Source organism: Delphinapterus leucas, chromosome 20, assembly GCF_059928025.1.
Source record: "Delphinapterus leucas isolate spDelLeu-1000000601 "Yukka" chromosome 20, BTC_Dleu_Yukka2, whole genome shotgun sequence".
Classification (NCBI taxonomy): Eukaryota; Metazoa; Chordata; class Mammalia; order Artiodactyla; family Monodontidae; genus Delphinapterus; species Delphinapterus leucas.
The window spans coordinates 6,827,882-6,853,647 of NC_143148.1; the positions used below are offsets into that span (position 1 = coordinate 6,827,882).

A 25,766-nucleotide genomic window follows, 5' to 3' on the forward strand; every position below is an offset into this window, starting at 1 on the left:
TGGAGCTAACCCATCTGGGCCAGAGCTTATGACAGTGGACCACGACCCCCCAGGGACCACAAAGCACCGGGTAACAAAAGGCCTGAACTTTATTAATTCTCCGCCCATCCCACCCCACGAGGCCCCTGTGGGGAGTCGGCCGAGGTCAGAGGTCACCAGGCCTCGGGGCCGGGGGGCCCGAAGCGCCTCAGAAGCTGCTCCTGGTCCTGCAGGTCCTTCCGCACCTTCTTGCGCATGTAGAAGATGGGGCAGTCCCGGCTGCGGGTGAGGACGGGGGTCAGGGCCACACCAGAGTCCCACTGCCCAGCCCAGTGGTGGGGCAGGGGCCGTTCCCAGGACTTTGGCCCCTGTATGCTGCCCACCCACCTCCCCTCCCACGATGGGCTGTTTGCTCAGCGGGCATGGGGGGAGCCGATAACAGCGGGTGCTCACTCAGGCGCTGGGCCACCAGCCGTATATCACCTGGCACCTGGCGTGGGAACCCGCCCCGCCCACCTGTTCCCTGGGGAAAGGCTGGCCCTGCCTTGGCGGAGGGGGCCAGGAGTGTGTGTGTGTGTGTGTGTGTGTGTGTGTGTGTGTGTGTGTGTCCATTTCCTGGGCAGATACTGGGTGCCCAGCACCCCCCACTCAGCAGCCCCCAACCCCACCCCAAGAAGGCTGGGATGGGCACTGGCCCGTTTTGCAGGCCAGGACGCCGAGGGTCGGCGATGCGGGGGGCGCCGAAGCCTGAGAGCCCGGAGCCAGGGCTTTGGTCCATAGGCCTCGGCAGCTCAGAGGAACCTGGGCAGTCCAGTGCTGGGGCCCGACAGGCATGCCCACCTGGTGCAGATGACGTCCTCGTGCAGGCTGCCCTGACAGCGCTGGCACTGGGTCCAGAGGCGCGAGAAGCGCTCCTCCAGGGCGTTCAGGTGGGATACCTGGGGATGGAAGGGCGGAGTGGGCGGCCCTGCGCACCCCCAGCTGCCCCTCCCCACCTCCCCTGATCCCTCACCTCCTTCTGATACAGCTCCGACCCCCGGGCTTCGCAGAACTTGCACACGGCTCCTGGGGTGGGGGAGGGGGGCAGGTCAGCCTGGGCCGCCCCACCCCTGCCCCTTCCCCGCCTGCTGCCCATCCCGGCTTCTGAAAGTCCCCATCGATGAGAGAACAAGGGAGCAAGTGTGTGGAGAAAACTCCCTGGGGAACTCCCAGGGCGGGGGGCCCAGGACCCTCGTGGGGCTGCCTGCAGACAGGAGCCCCCCACCCAGGGGCCAGGGCCTATCCAGGTAGCCATGCCAGCTCGTGGGGCCGGTGCCGGGGACCTTGGGTGACGGCAGAGGTGGGAGGGCCAGGGGAACGGGGTCGGGGTCGGGGTCGGGGACGTGCTCACCCTGGTGGCCGAGGACAGTGCGGCAGCCAATGCAGCAGTTTTGGCGTTTGGCGAAGGCCAGGAGGCCGCCCACCTTGCCCGTGAGTACTGTCTTGCAGCGCGTGTGGTCCCCGCCTGCGTGAGAAGGCAGGCGGTGGGCCCGGTGCCCTCCTCCGCCCCCCAGCCCGGTACCCCCGCCTGCCCCGGCTGCCCCCCGCCCATACGCAGCAGCACGGCCTCGGCTCGGCCCTCGCCCAGGATGGGCTCGAAGATGCGCAGGAGAGGCTTGGCGAGCTGCTGCTCCAGGTAGTATTGCGTGTCGATGGGCAGACTGTGCTCCAGCACGAAGAGGGGGTCCTGCGGGCAGAGGGGCCGGGGTGGTCTCACCAGGGGGGCAGAGTGGAGGGGCCGCAGCCACACACACAGGGGCCCGGGAAGGGATAAGGGGCTGCGGTTCCTGCCAGGCAGGGGGGCAGGGGCTGTGGTCAACAGCGGGCAGCCAGGGTGAAGGGCACCGGGAGCTGCCGTGCGTCTTCCAGCCGTGAGTGGGGGCAATGGTGGGGGGCAGTCACTGGGCCCGGACTGGGATGGGGTCAGAGGTCATGGGGGTCCCTGGCCACGGGCCCTGTGATCCATGCTAGGGTCCACAGGTAGGAGCCCTCAGGTCACCAGGGAAGGGTCAGAGTTCACGGTGGGGACAGGAGATGTGAAGGTGGATGTGAGCTGGAGCTGAAGGTTGGAAGCCAAGGTAAGAGGTAGCAGGACAGGAACTAGGGACTGACAAAGGGGTGGGGGTGGGGTCACAGGTCACTGGACATCCAGGTAGGACAGGGGAGGGTATGAATCCAAGAGAATTACAAGTTGAAGATCCAGGATCAAGGAGTCAGTAAGAGACACAGAAACAGGTGGTGAGACAGACACTCTCGCTCTGTGCAGTGAGGCTAGGCCCCCTTCTGCAGGATGGAGCCAGGAGGGGTCAGAATAAGGGGGGTGGGGTGGAGGGCCTCTCCAGAGGGTACCGGGAGGCCCGGAGCAAAGCACTGTGGAGCCAACTCCCCGGGGTGTGTTGCGGGGCGGTTCTCAAGGCCCCGTGGGGCCTGCGGAGAGAAACACCCTCCCCGCCAGGCCTGGAAAGCAGAAGTGAGAGCAGAGGAGAGCTGGGCGGGAGCGGGCAGCCCAGGTGGGCCTGACCTCGGACTTCATGTAGGCGGCCACGCCCTTGGCGGCACTGATGATCACGTAGGGGACACGGTCACCCAGGCTGGGTGCGCTCCCGGGGTCCCGCTTCCTCATCCTGCGGGGAGACCGGGGCGGCAGGCTGGGTGAGGGCAGGTGGGACGGTGGGGGGAGGCTGGGGGGTAGGAAGTGGTGGGCCCAGCTGGAAGGAGAGGGTCTATTTCTGGCCGGTCCCGCCCCCTACCGCGCTGGGCTGACCTCTCGGCCAGCTCCACATGGGCCTGCTTGCCCGCGTAGTCTGCGGCTGCGCGGGTCAGCTCCTTGGTGATGACCAGCTGTGAGATGTCGATGCGGTTACATAGCAGGTCGGAGATGACGTCCTGCGCATGCGCCACGGCGCCCGCGGGGTCTCTGCAGGGGGGCGGACGGATGGACGGGCGTCACCAGGGCGTCACCAGTGGCTGTGGCCGCCCGGCTGGCACCTCCACTGCCCTGAGGCTGGGGGACCAGGATGCGCTCCAGGGGCGGGGAGGGGCCCAAGTGGCAGAGGCAGGGCCGGAACCCGCAGCTGTCCGACCCCACACTCTTTCCACAGCTCCGCCACCGACAAAGAGCTGGGCCTGACACCTGTGTCCCCAAGGGAGGAGGGGCTGGGGGCTGGGCTCCTGGGCCTGAGGGAAGAGAGGCCGGGCTCCAGGTCCGGGTGCGGGTTCCACACACCGGTCGATGAGCAGGCGGCGCAGAGAGGCGGTGACGAGGTTGGCCACTAGGGGGCAGTTGTCCCTGCGCACGGCCTCCAGGCCCTTGCAGTCCATGCGGTCATGGGCGTCGGACCGGGAGGAGAAGAGCAGGCCCGCATACCGCTTCTTGCTGATGAGCAGGTACGGGAAATAGACCTGGGGGGAACCCGCGGCTGAGAGCCCCTGAGGCTGTGGGGGCCAGTGCCCCATCCTGAGGCTTCCCCAGAAACAGGCAGGGCCAGCCGGGGATGGTCCCTGGGACACAGGATTGGGACACGGGAAGATGGACCCTAAGACCCCAGCGCCTCAGCTCAGGGGGACACCCTCAGCACTCCAGGGACCCCAAGTCGGAAATGGGCTGGGATAAAGCTAGACCCTAAAACCCGAGATCCAGACACTGGGGTGAAGTCTGGAGAGCCCCAAATGGGGGCCTGAAACAGACCAGAGGCAGACGGGGGAGACCAGGCAGCACCCCCTCAAAGACAGGAGACTAAGGGCAGGGAGTGAGCCCTGGGGCAGGGACAGGCTCCAAATCTGAGAGGTGTACCCCGAGGCCTGACCCCAGCTTCGAACGCGGGGGATGAATCCGGCGTGAGGGCTCCCAGACCCAAGCCTGTCGTACGCTGGGAGGCAGGGAGCATTGGACAGCGGTACCCCGATCCAGGAGTTGCCCCGTCAGGGCCCCTGCTGCACAGGACAGCCCCTGAAAACCCCTGAAAACCAGAGACGCTCCGAGGCCGACGGGGTCTTTAGGAAACAGACACCGTTCTGCGTAGCAAAGCCCAAGGCTTTTGGGGGTTTCCAAAACCAAGGTCCCCAAACTCAGGAGGATCCAGGAACACAATACCTCAAAACTGGGGCTTACGAAAAAGAGTTTTTAAATAAATAATTTTTTAAAAAATAAGGGACTTCGCTGGCAGTCCTGTGGTTAAGACTCCACGCTTCCACAGCAGGGGGTGCGGGTTCGATCCCTGGTTGGGGAACTAAGATCCTGCATGCCGCACAGCATGGCCAAAAAAATTTTTTTAAATAAATAAATAAAACTGGGGCTGATGAACTCAAAGAATAGGATACCCAGGGCACCCAGATCAGCACACCTCGAAATGGAGACATAAGCAACAATGGGCGTTCCTGGACGCTGATGCAGTAGGAGAACCCTACCCAAATGCACTCAAACTTTGCAGGCACCCTGAGAATCAGAGACCCCCCCCCAAAACTGGCAAGACCCACGTCTGCCCACTCCAAGCGCTGGGGGGCCCCCACTTACTTTCTCAAACTCTAGCCGGATGGGTGAGGGGAAGTGGCCAGACACCCAGTCCGCAGCCTCGCGTCCCAGGGCCATGGCCTCGGCCACAGAGGAGACGCCAAATCGGCACATGACAGAGTCAGTGTCGCCATACACCACCTGGGGAGGGCGCGACCCAGAGGGCTGGGGAGATGCTGGCGGCCCCTGCACCCCCCACACCAGCCCCAGGCCTGCCTCAGGCCAGCAGTGGGCAGGCAGGAGGCCCCTGACCTTGGCATTGGCGCTGTAGCTGTTCTCCACCGTGTACTTGGACTCCACGAGCTGCTTCGTTCTCTCAATCATCTGGCGCCCGAACCCAGTGACGCTCTGTCAGAGAGAGAATCAGGCAGAGTGAGGGCCCAGGGGCCGTCCCCAGGGAACACGGGCTTAGGGTCCCACCCCTGCTGCTTTCTGCAGGTGTGAGTATGGATGAGCCACTGCCCTTCTGGGCCTGTTTCCAAATCTGCAAAATGCGGCTACTGAGCTGCTCCTTAATGGTCTGTTGGAAGTAGGTCCCCGGCCCAGAGCCCTGGGCACAGACGAGGAACCGACTGCAGCAAATAGTGGTGGGAAGGCTGGAGCCAAAAGAGGCCGTCAGCTCAGTGCTTCTCTCCACGGAGGTGCTGAGAATCTGCGGACACTGCAGGCAGCTCTCCGTGGTGCAGGGCCACTGACATTCCTGGTCCCATCCCCCTATCCTTGGGCAATCAGAAATGTCCCCCCAAAGGTAGGGTGCTGTACCAGGGCCATGGAAAGACCATTCCTTTCCAAATAAGGAAACTGAAGCTGGGGGAGGAGAAGGGACACACTAAGGAGAAACAGGCAAGACTCTTCTGTTTTTGTTTGGATCCGCCCAGAAAACCTTTGTCTTTAACTAGAGCATTGAGGCCACTTATGTTTAGTGTAATTACTGATTATATCTGAGCTTAAATCTACCATCCAACTAACTGTCTTCTATTTGTCCCACCTGTTCTATGTTCCTTTTTCTAACTTCTTTCTGGAATGACTCAGTATTCTTTTTTTTTATTATTCCACTCTGCTGCCCCCATAAGCTTGAGAGACAGAAATAGGGAAAGAGGCTAAGAAACAGAGACACAACAGAGACAGAGGGAAGGAGCTGAGAGAGAAATGACAGAGAGACAAGGCCAGGAAGCAGCAGCCGCTCTGAGGAAGCCCCAGGGGAAGCAAAGCCACACCCTCCTGCCTGGCCTCCCCTCGGGGCTGGAACCTGACAGCCAGACATCCACTTCTTTCCACCAAGGAGGATGGGAGATGCCCCCAGAGATTATGAAGGGCCAGTAAGAGCAGTAAGGGTGGCCTACTGTAAAAGATTAACCTCACTCAAAGAGAGGCCTGGCTCTCGGCTGGCTCCTGGGAGGGAACCTCTAAGCCAGGGGTCCCCAACCGCTGGGCCATGAACCAGTACCGGTCCGTGGCCTGTTAGAAACCAGGCCACACAGCAGGAGGCGGGGGAGCAAGTAAAGCTTCGATTGTATTTACAGCTGCTCCCCCCCCCCCCTTGCTCGCATTACTGCCTGAGCTCGGACTCCTGTCAGATCAGCGGCAGCATTAGATTCACACAGGAGCGCAGACCCTACTCTGACCTGCACATGTGAGGGATCTAGCTTGGTGCTCCTTGTGAGAATCTAATGCCTGATGACCTGAGGTGGAGCTGAGGCGGTGATGCTAGCGCTGGGGAGTGGCTGCAAATACAGATTATCATTAACAGAGAGGTCTGACTGCACAGAGACCAAAATAAAACAGTTGCTTGCAGACTCATATCAAAACCCTATCAGTGAGTGGCAAGTGACAACAAGCTCAGGGCTCCCACTGATTCTGCATTACGGTGAGTTGTATAATTATTTCATTATATATTCCAATGTAATAATAATAGAAATAAAGTGCACAATAAATGTAATGCACTTGAATCCTCCCCCAACCATCCCCCCCCCCACCAGGTGCATGGAAAAGTTGTCTTCCACGAAACCGGTCCCTGGTGCCAAAAAGGTTGGGCACCGCTGCTCTAAGCCCTTGGCGTGTCCTGCCTGACAAGTGTCTTTGTTCATCTGGGACCTTGGGTCACATCAGGTGATCTGTGCTAACGTGATTTGTGGTGGGGCCTTGGGCCACATGGTATCCAGCTTGACGTCTGGAGGGACTGGAGACTGAGTAACTAAGGTCAGTCACATGGCGCGCCATGCACCTGACCCCCAGTAAAAACCCAGGACACCAAGGCTCAGGGGTGCTGTCTGCAGGACTACCCTGGGAAAGGCAACTGGAAGCTTCCACCTGGTCTCCCCTGGACTCTGCCCCATGTGCCTTTCCCTTGGCTGGTTTTTTTTTTTTTTTTTTTTTGCGGTACGCGGGCCTCTCACTGTGTGGCCTCTCCCATTGCGGAGCACAGGCTCCGGACACGCATGCTCAGCAGCCATGGCTCACGGGCCCAGCCGCTCCGCGGCATGTGGGATCTTCCCGGACTGGGGCACGAACCCGTGCCCCCTGCATCAGCAGACGGACTCTCAACCACTGCGCCACTAGGGAAGCCCCCTTGGCTGGTTTTAATCCCTATCCTTTCACTGTAATAAATCATAACCATGAGTATAACAGCTTTTCTGAGTTCTCGGAACCCTTTTAGTGAATCACTGGATCTGAGAATGGGCTTGGGGGCCCCTGAACTGTAAGTGGGTGTGTGTGTGCACAGGCCCCTCCCAGCATAAGGCCCACCCACTGCCAGTTCTTCCAGGTGTTCCACCCACAGCCATGTGAGGACTGACACAATGTTCAGGAAGGGAGCTCCCCGTGGCTGGAGGTAACCAAGTCTGGAATGTGCAGGGACCCAAACCCCAGGGGAAGGAGCTAGACAGAAGACCTCTCTAAGAATCTCTTAGGCCATGAGCTGAGGCACTGATCCCAGCGTGGCAGAACCTCAGACTCAGGCGCTCTGTGGTCGTGCCGTGGGTGTTTTTCTGTATGAACAGCAGAGTAAACAGGCCTAGAATGCTGCTGTGGCGGGGAGGGAGGTAGTGGGCTTTTATGCCCACATTCCCTCTCAAAGCAGAGCACTGCCCTAGCACCGGCCAAGCATCTTCCCTGGGATCCTCACACAGGGACGGGACAGGGGACCCTCGTGCCTGTTCCAACTGTGACCAAGAACACACCGCGACTTAACGGCCAGAGCCTGACCGTGCTGTTGGGTGAGCCCCCAGCCCCGCCCCAGCCCCCCGACAGAAACACGGCCCTGCTCTCCCATCAGGAGGGAGGGGACCTGCTCTCTGCTCCCCCACCCTCATGTGGGTCAGGGGCAGAGGTGGGCTGGGGTGGAGCCTGCCAGGGACATAGGGGCTGTCAGGTGACTGTGTGACAGGTGAAAAGAATGAGCAAAGCTGCCTCCCTCCCTCAGTCCCTCGGCCTCTGCCTCCCCCGCCCCGCCCTGCTCCACCCCAGCCCTCCCGGAATTTATCTGTCTGCAGAGCGCCAACTGCTTTCCCATACACATTTACTGCTGTCACCATCTGTGTCCCCGCAAGGCTGGGCACCAGGGGAGGAACTCTCATCCACTGTGTCACCTGCTGGACCCACAGGGCACAAGGCCCAACCTACAGTGAACGGTCAGCAGGTGTTTGCTGAACCAACGAATGAACCAATCACACAAGCATCCACTCTCCAAAAGGTCAGCGGGTTGGGGCGATCTGGGCCCTGACCTCTACTACATTGAGCCCTGGTTCTCCCTAAGGGGTGGTTGTCTGTCCCCTACCTGCCGCGGTGCACTCACCTGTGAGATCTCCAGGCATGGCAGCTTGCCCACCTGGGCACCAGTGAAGCCGTACACAGAGTTGGCGCTCACTTTCAGTGCCAGCTGCCGCCCGTCCAAGACCTGCCGCCGTAGGGGGTCTGTCTCCTTGGCCAGCTCGGCCTTGGCCCTGGGAGGAGAAGGAGAAGGGGGAGGCAAAGGCCATTCAGGTGGCATTTCAGGCCTCAGGGGCAGACGAGAGGCCCAGGCCTGGGCACTGGTCAGGGTGCCTTTCTAGAAAGGGGTGTCACATACACTTGTGCAGGTCGCACACTGCACAGAGGTGCCCAGCACAGGGGCTGGAGGGAGCTGCCCGCAGGGGGTGCCTTGTTCTAACTCAGGCACAGCTGCAGCTAAGTGCACCCATGACGGACAGGGATTGCCAGGCCGCCTCAGCAAGGCTGAGCTATGAGCAGGGGTGGGCGGCCGGGCTCAAGAGCCCACCTCTTCCGGGCGCTGAGCAGGTTCTCCAGGATCTGGGGCAGCAGCCCCTTCCGCACCGCCGTCTTCACAAACTCGTCCCCCGTGGGTGTCTTGATGAACTGATCCTCGGTCAGGCTGGGCCGAAGGTGGTGGGGGTGACGCCTGGCCTCCCTGGCTCCTCCTCCATTCCCTCTCGGGAACCCCCCACCTCTTGCCAGTCCCCTCCCCTCCCCACTAGCTCTGGATCCCCAGCCCCAGCCAGCCTGAGGCCGGCCCCTGGGTGGTCTCGGGGCACACGTGGCGAGCAGGGCCACCATACCCCAGTTTCTGGGCGGCCCCGGGCCGTAGAAGTGTGGTGTAGCACAGGTTGTGGGCCATCATGATGGACGGGTACAGCGAGGAGAAGTCCAGGGTGGTGATTGGGACATCATAGTACCTGGGGGGCCGGGAGGAGTCAGGGCGGGGAGCCCCCCTGTCCCCACCAACCCCGCCACCGGGCCTTACCCTTTCAGGGGCTCGATGACCGTGGCCCCCGTGTAGTCCTCGCCGCCCTCCGTCTTCACCACGGGCATCAGCAGCCCCTGGCGCATGGCCTGGGAGGGCAGAAGGCGGGAACTGTGGATGGGCGCGAGCAGGGCCCCTCAGCAGGGAGCGTGGTGGCCAGTCCCGCCCTGGGCTCCGCCCACTGACCTGCCGCAGCAGCTGGGACACGACCTTGACCTGCTGGCCGCGGCTGAGCAGGTAGCTGAGGGGCACGCCGGTGACGCGCGCCATCTCCATGGCATTCACCAGCACCATGAGGCGCTCCAGCAGCCGCAGGGGCAGGAAGGCGTCCTTGAGGCAGTACACGGCCAGGCGGCGGCGCGTCTGGTCGTTCCCATTCTGGGGACGGGGGCAGGCATTAGGGGCCAGGGAGGCGACAGCGTGGGAGGAAGGAGGAAAGAAGGGCACAGTCTGAGGACTTAGTGAGGCCCAGAGATCGGGGCAGGGCAGCGGAACAAAGGTCGCCATGCCAGAGGTCGCGGGAGTGGGTAGGGACAGGGGTCCCATCTGCGGGGCGAGATCAGAGGTCGAAGGTAGGAGCTAAAGGGGACGGTCAGGAGAGCAGGCGGATGTCCCCGGCCAGGAAGGTAGGTGGGCGCTGAGGGCCGAGGTCGGGAGGGTGGGGAGAGAAGGGACGGCGGGAGCGGGTCAGGCGGCACGGGCACCTGCAGGTCAGTGATGATGCTGTGCTGCACGTCCTCCTTCTGCTCGCCCAGGAAGTGGAAGCTCACGGCATTGAGCGTGTAGGACCGGAGCTTGTACTCCCGCAGCAGCACCTGTGGCGAGTGGGAGCGGGTGGGTGGCGGCCCCGGGGAAGCGGCCCTGTGAGGGCGGCCCCCGCCCGGCCCGCCGTACCTGCAGCATGTCCATCTGCACGCGGCCCACCATGCTGACCACCTTGCTGTCCCGCCGGCCGGTCTGCCTGGACTGGAAGGACGAATCCCGGATGCTGGAGCGGAGGCCAGACACACGGCCCAGGAAGGGGAAGGCCTGCACCTGGGGGCACAGCACATGGGGAGAGCGGGGGCTGTGGCGGTGGGATCCGCAGGGCCGAGCCACAGCAACGGTAACCAGACAACCCATAACACCCCCTGCGGTGCCACCCTCTCTTCCTGCTGGGAGCCCCGCGGGCAGGGGCAGCTCTGGGGCAGAAGGACCCTCTGTGGCTGGGCAGGCACGGATGGGAGGCTGGGACAGGGAGAGTCAGGGGCCTGAGGGCTGTGGGCGTGAAGGGGCAAGGATGGTGCCCAGGAGCTGCGGGAGCGGGGGCAGGGGCAGACTTGGGGATGGTGCTGAGCTTGACGGAGAGGCAGCGGGTGCTCAGGGTGGGAGGCCTGGAGGACGGCAGGGCACGGTATGGAGCACCAGGTCTGCACTGGCGACAGTGCATGAGCCGGGGCCAGGTGTGGAGGAGAGGCGTGAGCTGGGCTGGGAGCAACGAGGCTGGGGCTGGAGGGCAAGGGCAGGGAGCGGAGGCCGGAGTATAGACGCCAGGCCGACAGGGGTGGGCTTCTCCCTGGAGCTGCCGGGGGCCTTAAAGTGTGCTTGTCTGCTTTTTCCATTATGAAACTGGCCATAGAGAAAAGGAAGAAAATAATACAATATATACCCCGTTAGGAGTTGAACTGGGTTCCCCCAAAAGATGCTGAAGTCCTAACTCCTGCACCTCAGAATGTGACCTCATTTGGAAATTGGGTCTTTGCAGGTGAGCAAGTTAAGTTGAGGTCATTAGGGTGGCCCTGATCCAATATGACTGTGTCCTTAGAAAAAGGGGACATTGGAGCACAGAGACATGCACAAGAGGGAGAGTCAGGGAGAGTGCCATGTACACTCCAGCAATGTCTGAGGCGACCGGAAGCTAGGAGAGAGGCCTCAGAAGGAACCAACCCTGTGACACCTTGACTGGCCTTCCAGCCTCCACACTGAGAGACGACACACAACCATGGGGCTTTGTTACGGCAGCCCCTGCAAGCTCACACGACCCCCCAGGCCCACACCAGATTCAAGCATCAAGGTTTTGCCACCTACTTCAAGGACACCCCGTTTTTTCCTTATTTCTTGTTGACATATTTTAAAGCCCGAAGAACAAGGCGCGCTGTACCCCTGCCCACTTCAATCTGCCCCTCCAAATACACGAGCCTTTTCTGACTTAACCACGAGTGCTTCCTCGCCTCTGCAAAAGCCACAGAAACCTTCTGGGCTCTGAACGGGGCAGGGACGGGGCCAGAGCCGGGGTTTCGGGGAGGCAGCCGCCCACAGCCTGAGCCCTCAGTGGCGTGTCTGAGGGCAGCCCCACGCCCCCGCCCGCCTGCCACACCTTGAGGATCTCGGCCCGGGAGATAAGGTACGGAAGGTCGAAGTTCTGGATGTTGTAGCCAGTGATCACGTCGGGGTCCATGATGCGGACGAAGGCGGACCAGGCCTGAGGCAGGAGCACACCGGGTCACCCAGGCTGTCATCCTGGTCAACCCCCTGCCATGGATCCTCCCCACTCCTGGAATGTTCTGGAAGCCCCCAAGAGCAGCCCAAGAGCCCTCCCACCCGTGGAAGAAAGACTGGGAAGGTGCTTCTGAAAATAACGAATCCACAGGGGAAACGGCTCAAAAAACGGCCTCGCGCCTGGGAGGTGCAGTGTGGGGAGCTGAGGAAAATGGGGGTCGGGGGGCACGGAGCGAGAGCCACCTTGAGCAGGTCCTCCTCCCGCTCGTAGCTCTGCACCTTGGCGCCCAGGATGGGGGCGCAGGGCCGTAGGGTGAGCGCCAGGCGCAGGAAGGGCTCTGGCTCGCCCCAGCGCAGGCCCAGGGAGCAGATCTGGATCACGGGGTCCCGCTCAGGCTCCGGAAAGATGCCTGCAAGGGGAGGGAGGAGGGGGAGGCGGAGACCTGACCCCTGATGCTCCCTCGTGGCACATCTCACCTGGCCCACCCACTCCTTTCTGTCCCCACCGTCTGCAGAGCCTGCACAATCCGCCCTGGCTCCCCACTGCCTGCAGCTCCGGGCCCTCTTACCCATCCCTCACAGACTGGGCCGACCTGCCCCAGCGCCTCTGCACTCGCTGCTCTCTCTGCAGGGAATGCTCTCCCCGCCCCACTCCCTGGCCCCTCCCTCTCCACGAAGCTTAGCCCCTCGCCCGAGGCCTCCCCTGCCCACCCGTCCGAAGCAGCCCTGTCTGTCTCCATCACCTTCCTCCTTTGCGTTGCGAGTCTTTTAATAACCTGTCTGCTTGTGTGTCTACTCCCTTCTCCCTGAGTGAGCTTAAGAAATGCAGGGACTCCCGGGGTGAGACTGGCACATCACTAACATCCGGAAGGAGGGAGGGAGGACCCCCAGGCCCCGGGGACACACCTTTGCGGCCCGCGCACTCGATATCAAAACTGAGCACCCGCAGAGGTGCGATTCGCTGCCACTGCCCTTCTGGCGGGTGACTGACCACATCCGACCACAGCACGTCCGCCTCCAGCTGACACAGTGTGGCCTGTGGGGACAAGGTGGGTCAGCGTCTGCAGGGTCCCAGCTCTGTGACCCCCACCCCACCCCGGGGACCCACGCACCTTCCCCTCCGGCCTCAGGACGTATTTCCCAGCCGGGAGTTCCAGCCAGTTGCAGCCAACGATGTCTGCGTCCACCATGAACCTGCAGGGGGATGAGGGTCAGTGGGCAGAGGCTGGCTTGGGGGGTGAGGGGAAGGAGGTGAAGGTTGGAGAAGCGAGGCGGGGGCCATACCGGATCTCAAAGTCAACGTTGGCCTCGTAGGGCGGGAAGCTGGGGGTGCCCAGGCCGGCAACGCGGATACCCTGCTCCAGGACACGGCGGGCGGGAGCCACGAGGCGGGGCAGCGCCAGAGTGATGCGCAGAAACGGGGAGGGGCCGTGCCCGTGGTACCCAAACATGCCTGCAGACGGAGCGGGTTGGCACCGGCCTGGAGGGACCCCCACCCACCTGGCCCCTGGGGCAGCACTCACTCTGCCGGGAGCACAGCTCCATGGCCAGCACGGCCAGCCCCGTGAGCTCCTTGCCCCCGCGCTGGTCCCGGCTGATGGCCGTGTTCAGCTCCCGCTGCAGGTCGCTCAGGTGCTCAGGCCCAAACCCTGGGTGTGGGAGGGCCCGTCAGAAGTGCAGGGGGCCTCCAAGCGGTAGGGGCGAGGAGGGGTCTTCGGGGTCAGGGCCACTCACCGGGGGGTGCTGGGGTGTAGAAGTAGGGCGCAAAGCCGTGGATGTGGCAGCAGACAGAGACGCCCTCGTCGGTGACCCCGAAGGCGCGGATCACCGGCACGGAGTCCTGGGACGGCAGGGGCACCCCAGGCAGGGGCCGTGCTAGGCCTGGGGGTGTCATAGGGTAAGGCAGGGGCTGCTCTCTCGGACACCTCAAAGGTGTGCCTGCCTCCCTCCTGGTTTACGTGTCTACCCTTGTCCTCCTTACATTCCTTTTCCCACTGCACAGCTAGAGGGAGCACCCCACGTTTTTCGCAAATTTCAAAAGTAGAATCAACTTTGTGTGGGCAGCATTACGAGCTTTAACTTAGGGATAGATTCGTGTAACCGCCACCAAATTGGGGTACAAGACGGTCCCGTCACTCCAAACAGCTCCCTCAAGCTGCCCCTTTGTAATCACACCTGCTTTCACCCCGCCCCCTGGCACTGCTGCTCTGTTCTCTGTCATCCTGATTTTGTCTTTTTGAGACCATCCACAGAATGGAGTCAAACAGTACATAACCCTCTAGGTCTGGCTTCTTGCACTCAGCATGGCACCTCTGGTATCCATCCATGTCGTTGCATTTGTCAAGTTTGTTCCCTTTTATTGTGGAGAACCACTGTGTGGTATGTTACCCATTCACCTGCTGCAGGACATGTGAGTCGTTCCTGGTTTTGGGTGGATATGAATAGAGCTATCAACATCCACGGATTTTGTTTGAATGTAGGTGTTTGTTTCTCTAGGGTAAATATCTAGGGGTGGAACTGCCAGATTCTATGGTAAGAGTAGGTTTAACTCTTACATCTCAATAAAGCTTGGGGAAAAAACCAAAAATTCAATTACCCCCAGAAAAATAAAAAAGAGTAGGTTGAACTCCGTAGGAAACGGCCAGGTTGTTTCCCAGAGCGGCTGCATCAAACTGTGGCCCCACCGAGCACAAGGAGCTCCTGGCACTGCGCAGCCTTGTCTGCACTTGCTGGTGTTGGTATATTTCACTTTAGCTTTCCTCACAGCTGTGCGTTTGTGTCTCATGGTGGCTGTCATTTGCATTTCCCTGATATCTGATGACACTGCACATCATCTCATGTGCTTATTTGCCATCGTAGATCCTCTAGCGAATTGTCCAAGTTTTCGGTCCACTTTCGAACTGGATTGTTTTCTTTCTCTTGAGATCTGAATGTTCTTTATTCGCAGCACTGGTCCTTTGTCAGACATATGGACCGCAAACGTTTCCTCCCCGCCTGTGGCTTGTCGTTTCATTCTCGTACAGGGGAGTCTTCGAAACACAAGTCAGGGCTTAGAGGGGCTCTCCCCATTGCCAAAGGCTCCCCAGCTTTCTCAGGATGGAGCCCCGAGGTCCTCAGTGGGCCAACGGGATCTCCCGCGACCTCCCACCTTCATCTTCACCCCTCGCTCCCACCTCACTGGTCTCCTGGCTGTTCCTTAAACATACCAGACCTGCTCCCTCCTCAGGACCCTCTGCCAGGAATCCCGCTTTCCCAGACATCCCTAGAGTTCCTTGTTGCCTCCTCAGAAGGGCCTTCCTGCACCTCCATGACGCGAGGTCCAGCACCGCTGCCCTACTCGATGCTCCTCGGTTACCCTCACCACCACCTCACGTTCCGCTTCCTTTTTTTTTTTTTCCTGGCCGCACCACGCGGCTTGTGGGACCTTAGCTCCCCGACCGGCAACCGAACCTGAGCCCTCGGCAGTGAAAGCACAGAGTCCTAACCACTGGACCGCCAGGGAATTCCCTCCACTTCCTTTCTTATTCTGCCTCTCCTTCTAGAACGTGAGCCTCTGAGCGCAGGGACCTGGTCTGCCTGGAACAGGGCTGCCTCAGTGCAGACATTCATTTGTTCCCAACTAACTGGATGGATGAATGGACACCACACCACACGCCTCTCCCCTTTGCGAGGAGCCAGCTCCTTCAGGCCTCATTTAGAAGATGCCCCCCTCCTCCAGGATGCCCCCACCCCAGCCCTGTCCCTCCCTCTCGCAGCCCTGGTCACCTGGGCGGGGACTATCTGTGTCCATCTCCTCCCACAGAGCCAGAGGGGCTGACCTGACCCAGCCTCCACCGGGGGGCCCAGGGCCCCTCCTCCCACCCACCAGGCCTCTGTCCCCCAAACTCACCCACGTAATGGTCGATTTCCAACTGCTGGAAGATGAGGGGCTCCGTCTGGGGGTCCAGGGTGGGTGGGGAGGGCCGAAGCCACCGGGCATCTATGGCTGTCGTGGAGAGCTGCCCTGGACGCGGGAGAGGGAAGCAGGGCTCCATGGAGTTGTGGTCCTGCTTCGGAAGTAAGTACTAAGTGCCTTCCCAGCCCTGCCAGTGATCCCTCAGGTGGCATCAGACTTGTGAAAAGAAAGTCAGGTGGAGGTCGTGGCCTGGATCAGGCCAGAAACTCGAGAGAGGTTCAGGAGTCAAGGGTCAAAGTTAGACTGGAAGTGACAGGAAACAGAGGTGGCCTACTGATATGGGGTCAAAGGTCAGCCCCTTGTGGAGCTCAAAGTGAGCCAGGGGCTGGCAGTCAGAGGTTACAGGTCAGCTCCATGGTTCAGAGGCATGACAGGCGTGGGGTGCAAGGGGCTCCTGCTCTAGGTCTCACCGTCCGCAGCCCCCTCCAGGGCCGACTGCAGCTCCTCCTCCTCCTGTTCCTGCAGCCTGTGCTCTGCCTCCATCTCCTCCATCAGCGCCAGCTCCTCCTCGAACTGCGATGGCCGATATGCCTCATCCTCATCCCAGAGGCCCCCACGGGCCCGCTTTGGGGGCACCCCAGGCCCTGGGCCTGGTCGCCGCTTACCATCCATCCTGTGGGGCAAGTTGGAGGGGGGTGAGGGTGCCCATCCTCTCCATGGCCTCCCATGTACCCACCATGACCGTGAGCTTTTAAAAAAAAAAAAAAAAAAAAAAAAAAATCTCCAGAGTGGGGAATTCCCTGGGTCCAACGGTTAGGACTCCGCGCTTTCACTGCTGAGGGTGTGGGCTCAATCCCTGGCTGGAGAACTAAGATCCCACAAGCCGTGTGGCGCAGCCAAAAAATAACTATCAACCAATCAATCAACCTCTGGAGCGCCTGAAGAGTAACATGGCTCTCCACCCCCCCACTCTCCCCACCCCAACCCCCGCCACAGGCTCAGGGGGTGCTGGCACCTTCCAGATGCCCGACAATCACCAGCAATGCCCAGCCCAGTTTAACCCTTTCCTCACATGCTCAAGCCCTCCACGTAATTTTTGTCCTCGTTTGCTTGCCCCTTGCCAACCCCTTGGCACCAGCCCTGCACACCCTCCACGCTCTCTCATCACAGACGTGGTCCTCAGATCATCCCTTTCCTTCCCATAAGCCCCTGTCCTCAATGCCCTCGCCTGCCCCTCTCCCCATTGGCCCAGGCCTTCCTCCTACAAACAGCTGGGAAGCGCCTCCTTCAGGCCTGTAATTTGAAGTTATTAAAAATGAAAAAATTTTAAATTAGTTATTTATTTAGAAAAATAAGTTGTAAAAAAAAAGTACACTTCTCCCAGCATCAGGCCAGGACGGAGGGGATTATGAAAGCTAAGAGCAGACCCAGACCCAGCTGGGAGAGAGTGGGGGAGGGGACAGGTCAGCTGCCCTAGGTGCAAGGGAACACCTCTGGATCTTATAACTATCCCCCCACATCCAGTCTCCCCTTAGTCCTTTTTGCAACAGACCCCTTGCCTTGGAGCTGCCACAGGCAGTCCAGCCTCAGACTACAGTTCCCAAGGTGCATTGCAAGGGGTAGTCACATGATCGTGTTCTTTCTCACGGAATGGGGGTGAATCTGAGGTGTGCAGCTTCTGGGACAGCCTGAAAAGAAAGCCTGCCTTCCAGCCTTTTCCCCCTTCCCCATGGCTGGAGCGTGGATGTGGCGGCAGTGAGCCAACCTTGACCACGGGGACAAGGACAACACTGAAGGGAATGCAGAGCTCCAAGATGGAAGGAACCTGGGCCCTTGACAACCTTCTGGAGCAGAGCTGCCTACCTTTGGATGGTTATGGGGAGACATAAACTTGTATCTTTCCCGGGCTACTGTGCCTTGGTGCTTCTTTATTATAGCAGCTTAGCCTAAACCTTAACAAACACAGCATGGAAAAATTCTCAGCTGACTGGGGATATGTTATGGCAAATGGTGGTGGTATACAATGGTACGCTTCTCAGCATTAAAAAGGAGGTGGCCGCTGATATACTCACAGGATGACCGAATTTCAAATAGATAGCTAATGGGAAGCAGCCACATAGCACAGGGAGATCAGCTCCTTGCTTTGTGACCACAGAGACGGGTGGGACAGGGAGGGTGGGAGGGAGATGCAAGAGGGAAGGGAAGAGATACAGGGATATATGCATATGTATAGCTGATTCACTTTGTTATTAGCAGAAACTAACACACCATTGTAAAGCAATTATACTCCAATAAAGATGTTACCAAAAAAGTGCATAAAAGAAGCCAGACACATGAGTACATGCTGGGGAAATGGGGAGTTACTTCTGGGGTGCTGAAAATGCTCTGAAACTAGACAGAGGTGGTGGCTGCAGAAAATTGTAAATGCACTAAACGCCACTGACTACACACTTTAAAATGGTTAATTTCACCTCAATTTAAGAAAACAGTATATACTGTATGATGCCATTTACACAAAGTTATAGAACAGACTAAGCTCATCTATGGTGCTAGAAATCAGGCTGCTTCTGGGGTGGGAGAGACTGACCGGGAAGGGGCATGAGGTTGTTTTGTGGTGTGATGGAAACGTGCTGTGCGTCCAACTGTACGCTTGAGACCTGTGCATTTCACCATATGTAAACAGCACCTCAAGTAAAAGCAATAAAAGTGGGGAGGCTGCAATCCCACATCTAGGGGTTTATGCTACAGATACACTATCACATAATGAAAACCTGCATTTACAAGGTTATTTCCGGCAGCACTGTTTGCAGTCGCAAAAGACTGGAAACCACCTAAATGTCCTCCCCTGGGGGACTGTTTAAATAAGTTACATGAATTCCGTTCCATGGAATATTATGCAGCTCTATAAAGGAATGAGGAAGCTCTCTATGTACTGAGACAGAGGACTCTCAAAGACCCATTGTTAGGTAGAGAAAGCAAAGTGCAGAATGTTGTACATAAGAGAACTTTTGTGTATATATATATATATATATATATATATATAATGTATATATATATTAAAAAAAGGTGTCTAAGAAAATGTTTATCCTGATTCTAATCATTAGGAAACAATCAAACCAAAGACAAGACTGGCCTGCAAGATGGAATCTTCAAAAACTGTCAAAGTCATGAAGGGGGGAAAAAGGGCCAGGAAACTGTTTTAGATTAAAGGAGAGACTACGTAGTCATGACAACTAAATGCAAGGTCAGATCTTGGATTAAAAAAACAAAAATAGCTCTGAAGGCTATCACTGGAACAATTAGGCAAATTGAATAAGGATTGCCTATGAGATTACAGTATCGCCTCATGGTAAATGGCCTGATTATAATTATCCTATAGTATCATGATGACTACAACTTGCAAATAGTTCAGCCAAAAAAAAGTGTACGTGTGTCAAGATAAAGCGAATGAGGCAGCACATTCACAACTGGCAAATCCAGGCAAAGGGTTCATGGGTGTTAATTGTTCTTGTCTTGGGACTTCTCTGCAGGCTTGGAATTTTTCAAAATTAAAAGTTGGAGGGAAACACATAAAATAAAAATAACATTTTCACAAGGTGGGTGGGAGAATATATCTAAAGATGTTGGCTTTTCATGCATAGTTCTGGCAGGATGGGTAATAAACTGGCAACACTGGTTCCCTGGGGTGAGAAGACAGTTTGACCAAGAGCTAATTCATATACCATATGATTCACGCATTTCAAGTGTATAGTTTAATGGTTTTTAGTATATTCAGACTTGTGCAACCATGACCATAGCCCATTTTAGAACGCGTTCAACACCCCACAAAGAGACCCTCTGGAGTCAGCCCATCCCCCTCCTCCCCCTCCCCAAAAGCACCACTGATCCACTTTGTCTAGATGGATTTGCCTATTCTGGGCATTTCCTAGAAATGCAATCTTGTGTCTGGCTTCTTTCCCTGTGGATGATGTTGTCAAGGCCCACCCACATAGCACGGATCAGTGCTTCGTTCCTTTTAATGCCTGAATATTTCCCCACCGCTTCGCTATCTCACATTGTGTTCATCCACGAGGGTTGTTTGCACCTTTGGGCTCTTGTGAACAGCGCTGCTATGACCGTGCAAACGCGGGTTTTATATAAGGAGAAAGAATCTGAACCAGCTCTCCTTTTGTGCCCTCTGAAGTAACTGTGAGAGATGCAGAGAGTCAGGACCTGGGGGAGAAACCCGGGTGAAGCAGAGGAAGCTGAGGGGTTTCCAGGAGCCTGGAGGAGTGGCCAGACCTGGCCTGGCAGAGGGAGGTAGAAGGGGGCCGAATGGCAGCCCTGGGTCACTGGGCTGTGGCCAGGGGGTACGATGGGAGGGCAGCTGTCACCGGAGCAAAATCTAGGGTCCTGGACTAGTTCCCTATCCCAGGCACTGCCCTTAGCTCAGTCAGGCGAGGCAGCATTAGAAGGAAGGAGGCCCCTGGGTGTCCCCCCTCAGGGGCCCCAGCGCAGAGCTGGAGTTTGGCAAACGCTGTGAGCTTCTTCCTTTCTCGACGCTTCAGTAGCAAATACTGAACAGCGAGCGAATCCAGCAGTAACACACTACGATGAGTGTCTGCTTCGGGTCAGACACCAGGTTCTCTGTGACTCACTCCCTCGAGGTTGTCATCCCATCCCACCCAACCTCACGGCTTTAAATGCCACCTCTACGCTTTTTTGTCTCTGGCCCAGATTTCAGCCCGGCCTCCAGACTGACAGATCCAACTGCCCACTGTAAGCAGGTCCCTTCAGGCACCCCAGACTCCAAAGCCGGGCTCCTGATCTCCCCACAACCGTGCTCCTCGCACCACACCATCTCCCCCGATTCGGTAAGCGGCAGCTCCCATCAAGCCAACAGCCTTGGAGTCACCCCAACTTCTCTCTTCCCCTCAGACCACACGCTCACTCCATCTGCAAATCCCATCAGCTCTGCCTTCCAACGGACGGGAGTCCCACCGCTTCTCGGCCTCCCAGTCTGGTCCCTCTGGCTCCCTAAAATGGTTGGCCGCTTTATTTTGTGCATTGCTGCTTGTCTGGCTCCCCCTGCTGGAAAATGAGCTCCTAGCGGGCAGGGATGCAGTTTCCTTCACTGCAGTATCACAGATGTCAATAACAGCGTTTGGACCATAGAGGGCGCTCAAGAAATATCTGTTGGGACTTCCTCGGCGGTCCAGCGGTTAAGACTCTGCACTTCCAAGGCAGTGGGCGCGGGTTCCATCCCTGGTCAGGGAACTAAGATCCCACATTCCCTACCACAAGGCCAAAAAAAAAAGGGTGCTTCCTGCCATCAGCATCCTCAGACCTCCCCTATCCCCCAGACTACTGCAACAGCCGTGATTCCTGACCTCTCCCAGCCGGACCAGCTTATAAAGCCTCCTCCCCCACACCTGGGGAATTTGTCTTCGGGGCTCCCATTCCCCTGTGAAAGAATTAAAAAATTAAAATAAAACGACTATGATAAAAAAAAAAGAAATATCTGTTGAATGAATGAACAGCCTCTTCCCCCATCCCACCTCCATCTCCGTCCTTGCACCCTGCCCCCTCAGTGTTCTCCACTCAGGAGCCAAAGGGATCCCATACAAGTGTGTCAGATCATCCATTCCCTGCTCTGCTCGGATGCTGCCCCTGGCTCTCATCTCATGCACAGTTAAAAGCAAAGCCTCATCTTGGCCCACAAGACCCTGCACAACTGCACCCCACCCTTCACGGACACCACCTCCACCCTCTTTCCCTTGCTCACTCCAGCCACTTGCCTCCTCTCTGTTCCTTAAACACTCCAGGCTTGGTCCTATCCCAGGACCTTTGCACAAGCTGTTCCCGTTGCTCTGCAAATGCTCTTTCCCAGATCTTCCCATGGCTCCCTCCTCCCCTCCTTCAGGTATTCATTTGCTCGATCGTCCCCTACTCAGTAAGGCCTGTTTAAAAATACAGCCCCCTGCCCCATGCTGATACTCTCCAACCCCTTCCCTTGCTTTACTTTTCTTGCTGGCCTCTGTTGCTGTCTGGTGCACTGTAGCAGGTCTTAAGAGTTCTCAAAGTGTGGTGCCCTGGACCTGCAGCATGAGCTTCTGGTGGGAACTTGTCTGAATGCTGATTATCAGGCCCCATTCCAGGCCTACTGAACCAGGGCCTCTGGGGGTGGGGCCCAGCAATCTGTATATCGAGCCCTCCAGGGACTCCGTTGCTGCTCAAGTCTGAGCACCACTGCTTATTTATTTTGTTTATTGTCTGTTCCCCACGAGGAGAATGGAAACGCTGTGAGAGCAGGGATTTCATCTTTGTTTCCTGCTATATCTCATGTCCCCAGGAGAGTGCCTGGGACTGAGTACGTGCCCAATAAACATTTTCCGAATGCAGAAGGAAGGAAGGAAGGAACTCACAGAATTTTCACCAAAACTTCTGAGGGTGGTGCTGCTATTAACCCTCCAACACAATGACTGGAACTGAGGCCCAGAGAGGTGAAGCCACCTGCCCAAGGCGGCACAATTAGCTCAGAGGGGCAGAGCCAGGGTTCAAACCCAAGCAGGCTGGCGCCTGAGCCCCAACGGAAACCAGTGCTCCAGACTGCGGCCTCCAGGTGTGCCAGGAGAGGTATGGGGGTGAACTGCCCTCTGCCCAGTTGGGGAGACAGAATGAGGACAGGCTCATCAGCTTGCTCACCCCCGTATCCGGGCTCACGCACATCTGCTGAGGGATTGATTAAATAATGACAGATGGACCTATTCACTCTTGCCCCCCAGAAAACTACACACTTTTCACTCTTTGGTCTTGTCCTGCCTCTGAGCCTCTCTGAATCCCGCTGCCCTTGTCACAGGCTGGGGACCACGTGGGCTTGTCTGACTCCCTCAACAGACAGAGAACCTTTGAGACTAGGGCTGGGCTGATGCTTCTCTGGGTCCCCAGCATCACCCAGCACGGTGCCTGGAACGCAGTCCATTCAAGTTGTGTCAGTTTAGACTCCTCTCCAGTGTCACCGACTCCACAAGTCTGCACTGAGCCCCGGCCTTCTTCTCTCGGCTCCCAAAGACCAGCACTACCTCTTTATAGCTCAGAGCGCTCTGGCTTGAGGTTTCCTGTCCTTCCCCCAGCCAAACCGAATTATCACTGGCTCCCCAGTGCCTAACAAAGGCCCTGCCACACGAGCAGCTGGCTGAAGGAATAAAGAGAGGGAATAGCATTGCAGGAGGAGGGAAGGGCATGGCAAAGGCCCTGAATGGGACAGGAACCTAAGGGGCCTGGGTGGGGAAGTGCAGGAAGTAGGGGGAGAAAAGGCAACAAGAGGTTCCTGGAGTGGGTGTGGCCATGAACCTGACACACTGACATCACCCTGCCCACTCACTCCACCTAATCTCTGCCCTCAGGGTGGCACCCCCAAACTTGTTCCCCTTCAGCCTTCTCTCTCCAGCCTGCTGCTCAAACCGCAAACCGCAGTAATCTTGGGCTCCCCTTTCCTACCCTATCCCATCGTGCGGGCTCAAACCCCAAACACAACCTACGCCTGATGGATTCTCCCCACCTGCACTGCAGGCGGAGCCACCTACGGTCCCCTCCTGCCTCCTAACTGGCCTCCCTCCTTCCACTTTTGCTCCTGCTACAATCCTATCTTCAGTCAGCCACCAAGGACTTTTTTTTAAAACGCAGGGGAGGGTCACGTTGCTGGGATGTTTAAAACCTCCCCCGGCTCCCTATCGAACCTAGAATAAAAGCTAACCGCACACCGAGATTCACAAGGCCCTGCAGGATCTGGTTCTCTATCCCGTCTCCAGCCTCACCTGTTCCCTCCAGCTACAAGCACTCCAAGTTCCTTCCTACTTCGAGGCTTTTCCCCTGGACGATCCCCCTGCCCGGATCGTTCTTTACGTGGCTGACTTCTCTCTCAAATGTCACTTCCCCAGAGAGACGATTCCTGATCACTCTAGTTAAAGAAGCAGGCTACTCTGTTTTACTTCACTTGGGATAACGTATCACAGGCTTGAAAGCATTGCTTTATCGTTTATACTTATTACTTGTCTACTGTCTGTCTCCCCCTGAGACAGGGACCTTTTCTGACCTGTTCCGGTTGTAGCTCCTGCTTCTAGAACAGTGCCTGGCACAGAATACTCAGTATTTAGTGAATAAAAGATGTCGCTATGCCCCCACGTGCACCATTCAGTCCCCAATGCCTCCGGAACCGGTCTCCCCAAAGACCCTCCAGGGTGAGTCCACGGAGCCCAGCGCATTCGACCCCGCATATTGAAGGGGCGCCCCACCCTCTTCATCTTCCCGCGCGTCCCCGTGCACGCGCCCACAACAGGCCCCTGCCCCTCTTCCGCGCGCCCCCAAGCCAAGGGGATTCCTCTCGCCGTCACGCCCCACGCGACCCCTCACAACCCTCTCTCAGACCCACGTGCCCAGCTCCTCAAGCCCCCTTCCCCGCCAGGCCGAACTTCCTGCAATTCCCCTTCTCCCGTAACTCACCCGCTTCAAACGGCGTTTCCCGCCACAGCCCACGCCGCCGTGACCCCTGACTCCGGCGCGCGCATGCCCAGAGTAGAGGCAGCCGAGCCGGGCCACGCCCCTACCGCCCGAATAGGGGAAAGCCACGCCCTGTTTCCCCCACCTCTGGGGCACAGGCCGCGCCCCCTCTTTCAGACGCGGGCTGTGGTCTAGTCCCCTTGCTGACGAACCCTCGCCGAACCGCGCCCCTTCTGACGTATGCGGGTCAAAGCCACGCCCCCTCCTTGCCGAAGCGTCGCCACCCAGTGTTATCGGAGCGCGCGCAGCGGTCTTGGGCGCTGGCCGTCGCCACGACTCCGCCAGTTCTAAGGTGCTAGGCGCGCCTCCTCTGCTTCCCCACCTGCCTCCTGGCCGAGGCCTTGCTCGGTAGGACCACCTGGGCACTCACAGTTCATTCTTCAGCTCGCGCAGCCAGACCTTTTCCCTCTCCGTAGAGGCTGGCCGGTTCGCGCCCAGATCCTGGCCTGGTCGGTTCTCCTGTCTCACAGCCACAGTTTCCCCATCTATAAACTGGACTCAGCGCAGGGCGGGCACACCTGTAAGGCGAGAGGCACACTGCTTGGGATGGGACCGTCTCTTGTAACTACTCTCCCTTCCGCTGTTCCCTCTCCCCCTTCTAAAAAAAACGTTTTTCAGTACCCAACCCGTCCCTCCAAGCAACACCCTCTTCACCCTCGACCAGGACTGTCCATCCAGCTCACCTCGGTGTCCCCTCAAGGCATGGAGCAAGAGAAGGAGACATTAGGAGAACTCCACTGCCCTTCCTTACTTTGAACTCATCTGGGCCTTTTGTGAGGCCTTGCCGGCCTTCCTCTTCCAGCTCCCACATTGCCCCGTGCTGACCCCATTAAAGCCCCTATTCCCTTACCTTCTAGCAGTCCTTGCTCAGCCCCCCATTACCAGCCCTGACTGGTAGACAACTCCAAGGAGGGACTTGATCTTTTTATTTATTTATTGTTTTATTTTTTTAATTTAATTTTATTTTTGGCCGTGCTGCCCAGCTTGCGAGATCTTAGTTACCCGACTAGAAATCAAACACGGATCCCGGAAATGAAAGCGCAGAGTCCTAACCACAGGACCGCCAGGGAACTCCCTAATATATATTTTAGCGGTTACTTCCCATTTACAGTTATTACAAAATACTGGCTATATTCCCCGTGTTGTACAACACATCCTTGAGCCTATCTTACACCCGATAGTTTTCACCTCCCACTCTCCCACCCCTGTTGCCCCCCCCACCAGTAACCATTAGCTTGTTCTCTTTATCTGTGAGTCTGCTTCTTTTTGTTACATTCACTACTTTGTTGTATCCAGATTCCACATATAAGTAATATACAGTATTTGTCTTTCTCTCATTTCACTTAGCATAATGCCCTCCAAGTCCACCCAGGTTGCGGCAAATAGCAAACTTTCATTCTTTTATGGCTGAGTAGTATCTCATTGTGTATATACACGCCACATCTTCTTTATCCATTCATCTGATGGACACTTAGGCTGCTTCCATATCTCGGTAATTTAAATCGTACTGCCGTGAACACTGAGGTGCATGTATCTTTTCGAGGTAGTGTCTTTGTTCTTTTTGGGTATATACCCAGGACTGGGATTGC

At 57.7% G+C, this 25,766-nt stretch overlaps 1 protein-coding gene across 1 annotated transcript; it reads right to left on the reverse strand.

Annotated features, from left to right (window-relative positions):
- Positions 1-42: 42 nt before the first annotated feature.
- POLD1 (DNA polymerase delta 1, catalytic subunit) lies at positions 43-25,372 on the reverse strand. Its single transcript, XM_022586093.3, has 28 exons — positions 25,028-25,372; positions 24,548-24,695; positions 16,110-16,312; positions 15,634-15,747; positions 13,479-13,625; positions 13,268-13,393; positions 13,029-13,197; positions 12,857-12,938; positions 12,651-12,780; positions 11,988-12,154; positions 11,623-11,727; positions 10,161-10,301; positions 9,971-10,081; positions 9,453-9,644; positions 9,267-9,355; positions 9,082-9,198; positions 8,784-8,897; positions 8,322-8,469; positions 4,781-4,876; positions 4,532-4,669; positions 3,245-3,420; positions 2,783-2,935; positions 2,540-2,642; positions 1,573-1,705; positions 1,370-1,483; positions 992-1,044; positions 820-917; positions 43-258 (listed from the first exon to the last, which is right to left on the reverse strand). The coding sequence occupies exons 3-28, from the start codon at positions 16,309-16,311 to the stop codon at positions 153-155; spliced, it is 3,324 nt and encodes a 1,107-aa protein (XP_022441801.1). The 5' UTR covers position 16,312; positions 24,548-24,695; positions 25,028-25,372; the 3' UTR covers positions 43-152.
- Positions 25,373-25,766: the final 394 nt, after the last annotated feature.

What these genes read in the sequence shown, in the direction of transcription:
- POLD1 (XM_022586093.3), bottom strand. Translation starts at nt 16,311, where the DNA reads ATGGATGGTAAGCGGCGACCAGGCCCAGGGCCTGGGGTGCCCCCAAAG. An exon ending in CATGCCTGGAGATCTCACAG is followed by an intron (nt 4,877 to 8,321) that starts GTGAGTGCACCG and finishes TCTCTCTGACAG; the next exon opens with AGCGTCACTGGGTTCGGGCG. An exon ending in GAGGACGTCATCTGCACCAG is followed by an intron (nt 259 to 819) that starts GTGGGCATGCCT and finishes CCTCACCCGCAG; the next exon opens with CCGGGACTGCCCCATCTTCT.